Source organism: Meleagris gallopavo, chromosome 19 (assembly GCF_000146605.3).
Source record: "Meleagris gallopavo isolate NT-WF06-2002-E0010 breed Aviagen turkey brand Nicholas breeding stock chromosome 19, Turkey_5.1, whole genome shotgun sequence".
In the NCBI taxonomy this organism is placed as follows: domain Eukaryota; kingdom Metazoa; phylum Chordata; class Aves; order Galliformes; family Phasianidae; genus Meleagris; species Meleagris gallopavo.
Genome location: NC_015029.2, coordinates 5086168 through 5099157, shown reverse-complemented (window position 1 = coordinate 5099157; position 12990 = coordinate 5086168). Strand labels below are relative to the sequence as shown.

Genomic DNA, 12990 nt, shown 5'->3' with positions numbered 1-12990 from the left:
CGTGTGGACCGGCCGTCTGTAGCGGGGCGATCCCGGCGTCACGAGGGGCTGGCGGAGGTCCGGCGGGGGAAATATGTCTGTGTGAGGGTTTGGAATCGATGATCCTAACACGCAGCCGCCCCGAGCGGCCTCGCTGTCTGGGGTGGCCCTGCCGGCACCGGCATCTCCTGAGGGATGGGGCCCTCGGATGTGGCTGCTGCCTCTGCGCTGCCGCCTCCAGCTGGAATATGACTCAGAAGTTCAGACCTTACGTTCCGAGGGCGCAGAGGCCCTGTCAGTCACATCAGCCCACTCCGTTGGAGTGGAAGCACAGCCCTAGAAGGTCACTGAGCCCCGGCGCCTGCCAGCACACCTGCCACTGCAACCAGGGCAAGCAGCCTTTAAATAACCCTTTTTGTCCCTTTCCACCTGTTGTGCTCAGCGCAGCCTCCTAGCTACAGTGAGCCCTGTTTTGCTCTTAAAGTAACAGCTGAGCCACTCTTTTCTACCAAAAATGCAGCATATCACTCACAAATGAATATTATGATGCAGATCAAGCTAAGAAACAGACACAGCTTTGATGAAGTAGAAACTTGCCCTTTGTGGTTTGCTTTCCAGTCACACAACATTCTCACATTCTCCCTACCTCCCTTTCTTTTCCTTTCCTTTGCCGCCTCCTCAAGTTGCCCTTCCAATGTACTTAGCCAGCAAGGCCTGGATCAGCTCCTGCCTCCTCAGAGACCCCACAGTAGTATCTCAGTTCCCCTTCACACCTGTTGCTTCCAAATCCCAAGGTTTTTTCCCTTTGTGCTTCTTGCTGTCACTCCCTGCCAGCTGTGTCTGCTCCCGCTGCCACCCACAACTGCTGTGGCACAAGGACAGTTTGCACTGTGCTTCCCCATGCAAACACGAGAGGAGCTGCCACCTATGCTAGATGCAGCAACGAAGCATCACAACTTAATAATGCAGGATGATCGACTTCTCCCCTAGAGGGAGGTCTCAAGGCCTTTCTGATGCCCAGCACAGCAACAAAGTTTCTCTCACGCTGTCTGCATCTCCCAGGATTGATTAATATGGATGTTTTCATACCCAGACAAGGTAAGGTAAGCTCAAGTGCGCAGCACGATTTTCTTTCTTCTGTTTTCTTTTAATCTCTTCACTGTGCAACTGTGTATGTTTGCTTTCTTCCCTTTTAACACTTCTAATATGTTATTCTGTTCTATAAATCGGTCTTCTAAGGTCCACAATTTGAAAATGTAGGCTGTATAATTGAAAGCCAGTTCTGTGATGATCAAAGCATATGCTTACTCCCTACTACTTCTGCACATAAAGCAGTATGTATTCCTGAAGTGTGATTTGTCTGTTCCGCTGATGTATACCGTTCACCCGAACTGACCAGTTACTTTTAGTCTTGTCTGCCTTTCAAAGGAGAACCTCACTTTCAGTTCAGCTGCAATCTGACTTTTGGGTATAATTCATAAAAGGTCTCCCAACAACAGGTGCTTACATACTTCTGGGGCTTGGCTCAAACAGTTTGACAGCAACTCACAGAATGATGCCTTCTCTGCACTCCCTTCATTGCTTTATAGAGACGTAATGAAATAAAACAAAGCCACTGAGTTAGTGTAGTTGTTAAGAAGGAAGGATGAGAGCAGAGCACCTAGTGGCTGTTGCTGCTGAACTGATTTGTTCCTGCTTCATCAACATACATGCTCAGGAGGAACATGACCCAAGTATTTGTGAAAAAGCAAGCAGCACAATTCTCAACTCAGTCTGAAACTGTTCCTCTTTGTAGGGATCCTAAAGCCCATGTAATTTCATGAAAAAGGAAGGAAAATGGCATCTACGTGATATAAAGCCTTGCTACATGAGTTATCTGCTGTTACACAAGGTTTTCCAGAAATTACATGCGGTGCTCAGACATAAGACTATGCTTAATATTCATGATAACACTAAAAACAAACATCCCATTTAGAAAAACTTGTTTTTGTAATTGATAAATATTCAGTCACTTTCCTTCACTGCTATCTGATGTTTTTCATTATCCGTAATTAAAACCTAGGGCAGTTTCAGTCCTTGAATAACTGTTGATTGTAGAATGTACAGTTACAATCCTGTGAAATAGGAGATGTGTTAATGCATTTGGAGAATATGGTGTCCTCCTCCTCTCATCTTCTCCTATATATGTATATTACATCAAATATAACAGACAAGTATCACTTTTTCCTGAAGAAGCACACCTTCCAAGTAGCTCTGCTGCCTATATCACAAGAAGGTTTTTTCCATTGGTGTTACAGTTTGTGTTCCTGCTCTTCTCTGAACTTCAAGTTGTATGGTTGTAGTTGCAAAACTGGACTGTCTGTGGTATCTTTCCAGCTGAGTGCATGAGTGTTGTCAAGTAAAGGAGTTAGATCTTCACAGCCTTCAGGGTGGCAGTGACTCTCAGATAAGTGAAGAAAACTCGTGTTCGTTTTCCTCTGTGTATATGTGAACATCTGGGGGGTGTTGGCAGCACCTGATAATGATTAATGGCCTTACAGTTTACATAGAGTGTAATGGTAGTTGATTGTTGTTCTTGAGAACGGAATAAACAAAGCCTATTCATAAAGACAGTCTTCTCTTTGATGCAGAAGTTCAGATCTCCAGTATTCTTTCCTCAGATAGATACAGAAACATAGAATCAGAGAATTTCTTGGGTTGGAAAAGACCTTAAAGATCATCGACTCCAACCACGACCTAACCATACTACCCTAACTAACAACCCTCTGCTAAATCATGTCCCAGAGCACCACATCCAAATGGTTTTTAAACACATCCAGGGCTGGTGACTCAACCACCTCCCTGGGGAGCCCATTTCAGTGCTTAACAACCCTTTCTGTAAAGAAGTTTTTCCTGATATCCAACCTAAACTTACCCTGGCGCAATTTGAAGCCGTTTCCCCTCATCCTGTCACCTGTCACCAGTGAGAAGAGATTACTACATCTAATACTACTGCATTACTACAAGACAGAGGCATAATTGGTAACCATGCCTAGTTTTTGTAACGCCAGCTGTACCTATTAAGCATGGACCCTTGATTTGGCAAGTGAAACCAGAAAATGTGCTAAATCCTCACAAATACAGTGTAATGATGTGTAAAAAAATGAAGAATAAATTTCCCACTAAGTATTCCTGCTATACAGAATGGGCATGCATACATAAAATCATGCAAGTCAGTGTGATTAATAGCAATTTAACATTTTTATAGCCCTCCATCCAGAAAAATCTCACAGAAATTACTGTATGGAAATAGAAAACAAGGATCGTTTTACCACAGCTGAAATACAACCAAAAAGTTTTACAGCTGTACATCTACGCTGGCAGCCTGGTCTGCCACAGAAACCTTGCAGGCTCACGATCTGTATCTGGAACAAAGATCCGCCTAGCAGTGCAAGACAACATTTTTTTAGAGTGTACGAAAGCTTCTAAATGACTGAATACACCAATGAGTTGAAGGCTGAACAACACTTGAAACACACATAAGCTCGTACTCGATAGTAAAGTCTGACTGACATATCAGTGCTTACTCTAAGCAGCAGGCAGAGGCACACCGGCTGGTTTGCTGCGTGTAATCAGTTTGACAGCCCCCAGGAATTGCTGAGTCTCCATGACCCTGGAAAGACAGTTTGGCACATGCATTAAGCAGTCAAATACCTCCCCTCCAACTGTTTATTCATCTCCACTAGACACAGACCTTCCCAGCCTGCGCTCACATTAGCACTGAGTGGTTAGATAATGATGGAAGAATCTTCCACGTGTCCTGACAGTTGTTGCAGTCAGAACCCTCAGATGAAAATATTGCTGGATTAAATACTGCCTTTGAAGCAGAATGGTGCTTCAGTAGCACAGACAACACAGTGAGTAATATTATATAATTGAACAAATCCAATGATTCTGTTGGGAGTTTTTTTTCCCCTTAATTATTGGCCAAGTTCCCATTAGATGTAGTCACTAAACTTGATTTTTATTCTTTCCTATGCCAACGTTTTTAACTTACCAAGGTGCTCATCTATAATCTAGGAAGAGCTGGATGGTCATTAACACTTTTTCTCATTCCCAGATACTAGAGACAAAAAAGCAGCCAAAATATATACATATATAAAAAGTAAAAATAAAATAAAAATTCGAAGTCAATGAAACCTAAGACACTTCTGAACATGAGATGTAGGCTCTTCAGACCTGTGAGTGCTTATGAACGTTTTCTTTCTTTCTTTCACATAAGGTGAAGAGCTGTAGTAGTGCAGGGAGCTGAAACAATCTGTTCCTTCCAGACTATAAGGGAAAAATGCTTATTGGAAGATTCTCTTAAAGTTACATTTGGAATTGTGAAATTAAGAGCCCCTGTCCAAAGAGACAGATTTCCCCCATGCATTCATACCTGTAGATCTTCAAACCCTTTCATTAGGGATAATCAATTACTAGTTCTGCAGGACAGAATTAGTGCCAATCCATTCTGTGCTGAGGCTGGGGAGCCTTCAGCCAAGCTCAGTATGGCTAGAATGGTTTCACAGAAAATGTCTGAAAAACTTTGTATTTATTTGAAATAACCTGATTGTTAATTAATACCTGTTGCGGATGGTTTGGTGTTTGAGGCTCTTTTACTACATACACTCCTGTGTAATAAAAGTTGTGAACAGAAGTTGTTGGACAAACTGACCACTCACAGAAGGTATTCCTAGGTAGAATGATCAGTCACTAACAGAGACACTTTCAGACTGAAATACTGCAATATTAATACTAGGAGTTACTCTGAAATAGCTGTGCCGGCTATGTTTTAGTGTAGAAGGCCCCGAAATGATAAACAGGGGAAGTAGCTATTTGCCTTTGCTTTCTGCTCTGTCCAGGGAAAGACTAATTTCCTTGTAGCTGGGGCAGAAGATCCAGGACTGGATAGAGTCCTTCTAAGTAGACACAGTAGGTCTGGATCAAAAGTACTCAAATCATAGAATGGCATGGGTTGGAAGGGAACCTCAAAGATCATCTAGTTCCAACCCCCTGCTGTGGGCAGGGTTGCCAACCATTAAACTTGTATGAAAGCTGAATCAAAGGTTTAGCATATCTAAGTAGGGATGCAGCAGTGTTGAGGAACCACAAAACTATACTTTGTTCTTCTGAAGTTCTCCTTCAGAGAGCTTCAAATAATCATCTCACTTTTCCACTCATGGGGAAGTTAAGAAGCACGCGCCTTTTCCACAAGCAGAATCCATAAACATTTGCTTTCCAGTACTTTATGGCCAATTCTCAAAACTCATATTTACCACCTCCTCAGTCCTGTGCAAGGAAAATTCTTGGTGAATCCTAAACCAAGTTGAATTACTTCAAGATTTGGCCCCTTAGGAAAAGCCATAAAGACCACAACTTTACACCCTGTATTCCATCCATTGTCTTGCTACCCAGGAGCAGCTGTTTTGTGAGAATCATGAAGGACTTCCCCTGTTACAGAGAGCGCTATCGATACTTGAACTCCCAGGGGAAGTAACCTCTGTTCCTATCCAGGAAATATCAGATTAAAACAAATACACAGAATATCACTCAGTGAAGAGTGAGTATGTTATTTACAATCCTTCCGTCTCAAGTTGGCGTTATTTCAGACATTCGCAGCACATCTTGAGCTTTCTGTAGGAGTGCAGTGACAGAGGAGGTGAAACAAAAAGGAGGAAAATGCGTAGAGATGTCATACACAGTTTTTGCTATAACAATGCATTGTACACATTATTCTTTTCATCTGAGAATGTCAAAACTCATAAAAGAATCTAGCTAAATATAAAAACTCTGTGAGAAAAGTAATTCTTGTATTGATTAACTAAATGCCGGCTATTCAGTTATCCCTCATTAGAGCCAGAGCCAGAATGTAGGAATAGAGCTAGGCTTCAGCTTCAGCTACATAAAATGCTGCTCAAGTTGCCAACAATGAAGATCTGCAAGTGGAATTTGGTTAATTGTGTCAGTCTGTAGGAACGTTTATGATTTGTTGGTATTACAATGGCTCCGAGAATCCTGAGAGTTCTGTGACTGCCATCCCTTTGCGCAAGGTGCTATCTGAACACAAAGCACAGAGGTGGCTCTGGCTTGGAAGGATCTGAAATCTTTGAGGATGTTGTTTAACTCATTTTTCTGCTAGAATGTCCTGCTTATGCATTCCCTCTTCTCCCCTCCTCCCCCCCCAACATTCCTCTTCTCTTCCCCATCGTGCTGGCCTTGGATTGTGCCAGTGCTGTTTTTTGTGCAGCCTCATGTTAAACTGAATCGGGAACCTGATTTCAATTAAAAAATAGTTCTCAGAAAAACATTTATTTTTAACTCAGACCACTATATACTCTGATCTGCTCCCTGCTGCAGATGCACAAGGAATGGCACAAGAGACAAGGTCGCATAATGGCAGGAATGAATGGGGAAAGGGTGAGGAACAGGTTGCATCGATCTCACTGACTTAGAAGATGCGTTTGTCAAAGCGTGCCCTTAGCATGGCAAGGCTGTGGTTCAGCTGGTGTGAAAAAAACACTGTTGTTAGTTTTGTTTAAATTAACACAAGCAAGTGGGCTATTAATGTACAAAATAAGAGAAGTTCAGGTAATACAGTAAAAGCTTTCAGAGTAGAATTTGACATCATTGCCAAAAAGTCATCCTTCCCCTTTTGGATTCAAAAATAACGACTCAAAAACACACAAAGCAAATAACCTTTAAACTCTGTGTTTGCTTTTGCAGTGGCATGACTGGAAAATAATTTCATCTGCCTTTACAAAGAAAGCTGAGGAGGGTGTAAAACAAAGTAGAGACCATTTCCCTCCCACCACAGCCGTATATCTATTATCTGACTCACCACTTCTGGGATTCCTTCTGGCAGTGCTGGTTTTATTGCAATGAAAACTCAAGCGTGTGAAAAATATTCCCTATTTTCTGAGGACTGTTCTATTCTCTGTTCACTGTTTCGTTCAGGTCAGTATTCCTTCCTTTAAAGGTTTGGAACTAAAGATTCAGAAAGTGCTGTTCTTAAGCCTTGTGAGAAGGACCGGCACAGTGGAAAGGAAGGGGGAAGGGAGAAATGAAAGGGGAGGAGAGTCCATATCTGAAGAGAGACTCCAGACTAGAGAAATTTTACTGACATCCATTCAGTATCCAGCAGGGTCTCCTTCAAGGGCTTTTACTGAGATCCAAAGACTCTTGCAATTCACAGAGGCATTTACATGCAACATTGCCCTCTGGGAGCTAAGGTATAACTGTACTCCTGGATAATAATAACAAAGAATACTACCAGATTCCCATTGAAATGTCAACCAGGCACTATTGTTCTAGAGAGCAACAAAGAGATGCTAGTATAATTAATTATGAAGCCTCAGTACCCTCATTAACACTTCTTTAGTGCCCAGATCTTTGAAAATCAGCTGTATAAAGTGACTGTCAGAGTTAATTCCTTATAAATTGCCTCCTGTCACTGCAGCAAGTTCTCTCAGGCCTTGGTGATGCTGAGAAATCTGTTGTGTGGGATTTTCTTTTTTTTTTCTTTTCTTTTCTTTTTTTAGTACTGATGCAGTCGTATTGGTTATTAAAAGTAAAATATATAAAGGTTGAATGAGCAGAAGTTTGTCAGGATAGGATAGAGCAAAATCAAAAAGCTTTCAGATAACCCAGCTTCCATAGATCAGTAACATAAATAGGAGAAGTTTGAATTGCTTAAATGGGAAACTAAGGACAAAAGAAAAACAGGAACGGAAGGTGTGACATTTGACATTAAGATGTTTCCAGACCTTTTTCAATGTGAGGATGGCAGCCAGTTTATAGCCTTCTCTCCTCCTACTGCCTTTATGACAGCATTTCAGCTCCAGGCCTCATTCCGATGCATCCTCCCTCCCCACCACTCCTGCTTACAAATATATATTTCAATAGGCTTAGGCTGCACAGAGTTCCAAACCCAGCATGTAATGGGTACAATTGTTTTCACGCTTTTCCACAGAGAGCCACATTCATGCCTTTTGGGGCTCTGCTTTGTCATATTCTTGCTCTTTTTTTTCCTTTAAGTTAGACCAGGATCAGAACCCTACATGAACACTAACAAAAAAGCTAAACAAACCATCTATGTTTGTATGGGGATGTACGTTACATCCCCGTACCATTCAGTCTCCTAAAGGATATAAAGAAGCAATCTTTTAGAGAAGATAAGAAACCTGGTCATTAGAGCCTTTGGGCTCCTTGCTATGTGTGGGCTAACAGAGTAATCATAATGGGATATTCTTAATCACCAGTTCAGAATTGGCTGTAGCACCAGGTGTAAGATGATTTTGCTGTTCCAGCTAAACTGACAATATGCAAACTCTTTAAATGGAGGTAAAGTTTATATTAACAAAATGCAACTGTCCTTTCTGCTGTATTTGCTGGCATTATCAGGAAAACAGTTTTATTCTGCACTCTTGGATCACATACTGACGTCTCAGTAAAGCTATAATGTATTGATCACTCACTGTTCACATAAATTATATTTAATAAACAAAAGTACAAGGGATGCTCCAAAAGTAATGCCTCCTATTTTATGATGTTGGCCCACAATGTCAGAGGCAGATGTTGGTGGTATGGCAGTAGAGGCTGAACCTTTTTGCCAATAATCCACTCCATTTTGTTGCCCTGTGACAGATGGCATTAGAATGGCAGCCTGACAGAACTGTGTCTGACATGGAGGTGTGTTTGGAGTAAAGGGGTAGAATTGAATTCCTCCGTGCAGAAAAAATGGCACCCACTGACATTCCCAATGCTTGGTGAATGCCGATAGAGAACAACTTGGAGTCGGCACATTGAGGGGTGGTTGTTGGCGTGGTGCATTTCAGCAGTGGCAACACTGACACTGAGGAACCTCTGCTGATGCACTTTGTATGAGCTTGGCATGCAGGCTCTTGCTCATCGCTGGCAAAAATGCACAGCTAATGGTGACTATGTAGAAAGATGGTGTTTTGTAGCTGAGAATTTGCTTTATCAACTCGTGTTATTGTACTTTTTGTATCTGTTGTAGTTTCCATGAAGGCATAATATAATATACGTATAAAATAAATATAGTAAATAGTGATAATAATAATAATAAATAGGAGGCATTACTTTCAGAGCAACCTATGCTTGAAATTAAATATCTGGCTTTCTGAAGTGCATTCAAGAACTATCACACAAACTGTGCTTGCTTTACTTAAATATAAATTTGATAGAACTCGGTAGAATGTAACTACCTATTTCAGAATGGCCTTTTAGAAACAGCTCATCTGCAAGGGATAGCCAGTCTTCAGACAAATAATACCTACCTGCAGTGCTTTTCAAGATATTCAGGTGCTTTATATAAGACCAATTCAAATTTGAACAGCTGCTTGAAATACTGCAAACATAGTATGAGTTGATAAATTGATACACAGAACAGATAAATAATAGTCACATATGATGATACGGAATTAATTTAATAGATCTCAGTGTTTTCTTCCATTCTGTCAGCGCTGCAATGGGTCAGCTACCTTTTAAGGGAGGGATGCCAGATTGTACATTTATTTCTGAGATTAGATGGTGGGCATGCTGATATAAGCTCAGCAGGAATGAGGGGATGCTGTGTCTAAAAGGAGGGAGCTGCTGCCAATCACACTGCTGACAGTATCTTGCCTGTGTCCAAAGCAGAAGCTCCCAGCTGCCACTGTGCTCGGAGCACCACGACAGCCAGGAATTTGGATCCCAAGCCTTTCATGGATGCCTTTCGATATGCCATGGCTTCTGGCCCTGTGCCAGCTCTTCTTTGCCTTTCAGAATCTGCTTGCATGGAGTCTTCACACTCCTGTGGTGGCAGCTTGCTGCCACCTGCAACAAAGCAAGCTTTCCCTATGCTCCTTTCCATTTGTGCCATGTTGGACTAAAGTCTCTTATTATAGATGTGGGAATAGCTATGGGATATGCAATACCTGTACTGTGAAAGAAATCCTATCTATAATAAGGTTTAAAAGGGACCCCTTCCCCCCATTCTAATTCTACAGACCCTAGCAGATCTATGACTAATGGCGATGGATTATTTTTATAACATATAATGCATGTATGTGCAACAGAACTTCAGAAATGAGATATTTTCTGCCAAAATTTCAAGTATGATTTTCAAAGCAAATGGGATCACATTTGCAGAGGGAATTTGGGCAAAGGGAGGGGGAAAAATGAGGTCAGAAGTTGAAGAAAAATGTATAAGCCCTATATAAACGAATCCAAAGAAGCAATGGCTGGAAGACTCACACAGCCTGAGGTTACACACTTGGAATCCGCACAAGGACCTGAGGCCTCGTTAAGCTGCTGAACATCTGAACGCAGCACAGCTGTGGTCACCTGACCTTCCATCAGGTTTAGTGAATGTCTGGACACCTTTGTTTTTAATTCACAGATTTCTAACAAAAAAGAAATAAGATCTGTACATAAGTAATGCATCTACAAAGTATCTATCAGATACATTTGAAATAGCGATCTCATTTAGGGGCTCGGGTCCTATTTTTCCTTCTGCCATACATTTTCAGCATGGTGTAACTTACAACACTTACACTTCAAATGCCCATTGTTAAAACAACAACAACAACAACAACAACAACAACCAGTTCTGATACCTCACTACCTCAAGGGTAAAAAGAAGATGTTTGTGATGTTTTTGGAGTACAAGATGAGGAGTATCACTGGTAACACTGCAGATAAACAGATTTCAGCTGGTTCATTATGTACTGGTCTTGCATTTGAACTCCACGATCACCATCTACAGAAGTGCAATAGGATGCAACTGTTGTTGAAAACTTTACAGACTGTGGTACACCAAGCTATCGGTGAACCTAAAAGAGTGTCCTTTCAAATAATGCTACAGATGTCAGGGCATTCCAGTCATTTCCCTTTTGGGTCATACCTGCTTATTTGTCTTCTTGCCTTCACGTTTGTATGGTCTTGATTATTTTTCTCCAGTGATACTGCCATTTAATGCAAACCTCAGGGCCTCACTGACACTACCCTCTACATCACAGAGCAAACAACCTCACTCTAATGCAAACGACCTCAAGGCCTAGTTCTAAAACAATTGTATGGACGTAACTGATCAGGTATTGTCTGTACCTGGATGCCAAGCAAGAAATAACAGCATAAATCCCGTTTAACATCTATGCATTCAGAGGCAATATAGGCAAGTACCCAGACTTCAACCAAACCAAACTTGAATGCTATGCAACCCAGTAGTGAGCAATTAGGGAAACAGAATTAGGGCTAATGGTTGTATTGCCTGGGGAGACAACCGCTCTATGGAGTGGTATGTTTCTTTGGTACAAGCCTTTGCTATTATTTTTGTTCTTTGGAATTTTTTTTTTTTTAATACATGACAATGCACAAGGAGTTATGTTCTCTGTACAGAACACATCCAGCAGCAAAAGGCAACGTTTTTCTCCTTTTTAAGCTTTTTGCTGCCAGTCTAAGCGCCTAAAGATCCTTCTCATGGCACTCTCTTCTTGTTTGAGCTACGTGTGTTGTTTTCTTCGTCCTCACTTGCATCTGTTTGGGGTGGAGGGAATGGGGAAAAGGTAAAAGGGGAAGGCTCAACCGTCTCTCTATTTTGGGTCGTCTGCCGTTTCCGCTATCTGGAGCCTCAACGGAGCTCAATTGTTTCATTTATTGCATGCAGAGAGCGGCTGCTGCACCCACTAGTGGGTGAATTTGTACTGAAATGTAGCAGAAAATATTTGGTTTGCACAAAGTTATAGAAATTATACAACAAACCATGCATGCCTTTTTTTTTTTTTGTCCCTGCTACTTTCTCCTCGAGCGTTTCTTCCCAGTTTTCACTTCGTCTTGTCTTATTCCTCTTTTCTCATGCTGATTTACCTCATTACCCAAAAGTGACAACTCGCTGATACTTTATCTCATGCAACACAAAGAAGAGAAAGTACAGATCAGCGCTGTGTTAGTTCCAGCCACTTTAGAGAGCTCTCATAGCCCGGGGCAGGTAGGAACCCTCCCTCGACATCCGTGCTTTCACCCTATTTCCAGCGCTGCGAGACATCAGAATACCTACATGTCTGACACTGCCAGGCCAGAAGGAAAAAGCAAGATAAGATTCACTGAAATACCGTTCCACATTATAGCTCCGGCAAATCAGACAGTGCAATAAAGAGTTAAACCACACTGTGGTTAGCAGAGTCATCTTCTGGAGCTGTTTGCTTACATCTCGTCTTCAAAGCAGCACAGATGTGCAGCTATTGTGGGGGAATGGGTACTGACGTTGCAGTCACTTTGCTGAGAGCATGTCGATGTATTTTTGATGTTCCGTATATTCTTATTTCACAAGCAAACAAAAACAAACAACAACAACAACAAAAAACCACCACAAAAAGCCACCACAGGAACAAAACCCCACCAACTTTTCTCCTCACATTGGCTGTGTCACGGTTTGAAGTCACAGACCGTGCTTCACTCCTTCACCTAGCTGTACATAATCACAGCTACAACAGTTGGTCTCCCACCACAGACTGCAGCCCATCACAGCAATCAGAGCGGTTAGCGGGGACTGAAGGCGATCTCCTTACGGACGACAAGCCTTTATTTTAAGCCCTCACAACTCCTCACGGGAGGCTCGTGGCGCCGCCTGTCCCGCAGCAGCAGCCGGCACAGCGCACAGCCCTGCTGCCCGCAACGGAAAAAGGTTAACGACGTAAATTGAGCACTGTTTGCACAGCATAGTTGAATATTTATTTCATCAGTTAAGGAAGGAATTTCTCGCCGCCGCATCTCCGCACGGGAGAAAGCGTTGTTCCGGCGGCACGCTGCCGCTTCCCGCTCCGCTCCCGCGCGGCCCGGCTCCCTCAGCTACACGGCAGAGCTGCACCCTGCCAATACCGCGGCTCCCTCACAAGAACCCCACAGCGAGGAACGGAGACGGGCACTGGGCCGGCACGAGCACCGCACTCCCCCGCCTGAGCGCCCACCGGCCGGCACGGCGCTCCGCCCGCC

At 42.6% G+C, this 12990-nt stretch overlaps 1 protein-coding gene across 1 annotated transcript in view; it reads left to right on the top strand.

Annotated features, from left to right (window-relative positions):
- The first annotated feature begins 187 nt into the window (after positions 1-187).
- Positions 188-12990, top strand: part of WDR34 (WD repeat domain 34) — a 20768-nt gene continuing 7965 nt past the window's right edge. The window contains exon 1 of the mRNA XM_031556277.1: positions 188-273. Within this exon, the coding sequence (XP_031412137.1) occupies positions 188-273 (86 nt within the window). The remainder of the gene's footprint in view (positions 274-12990) is intronic.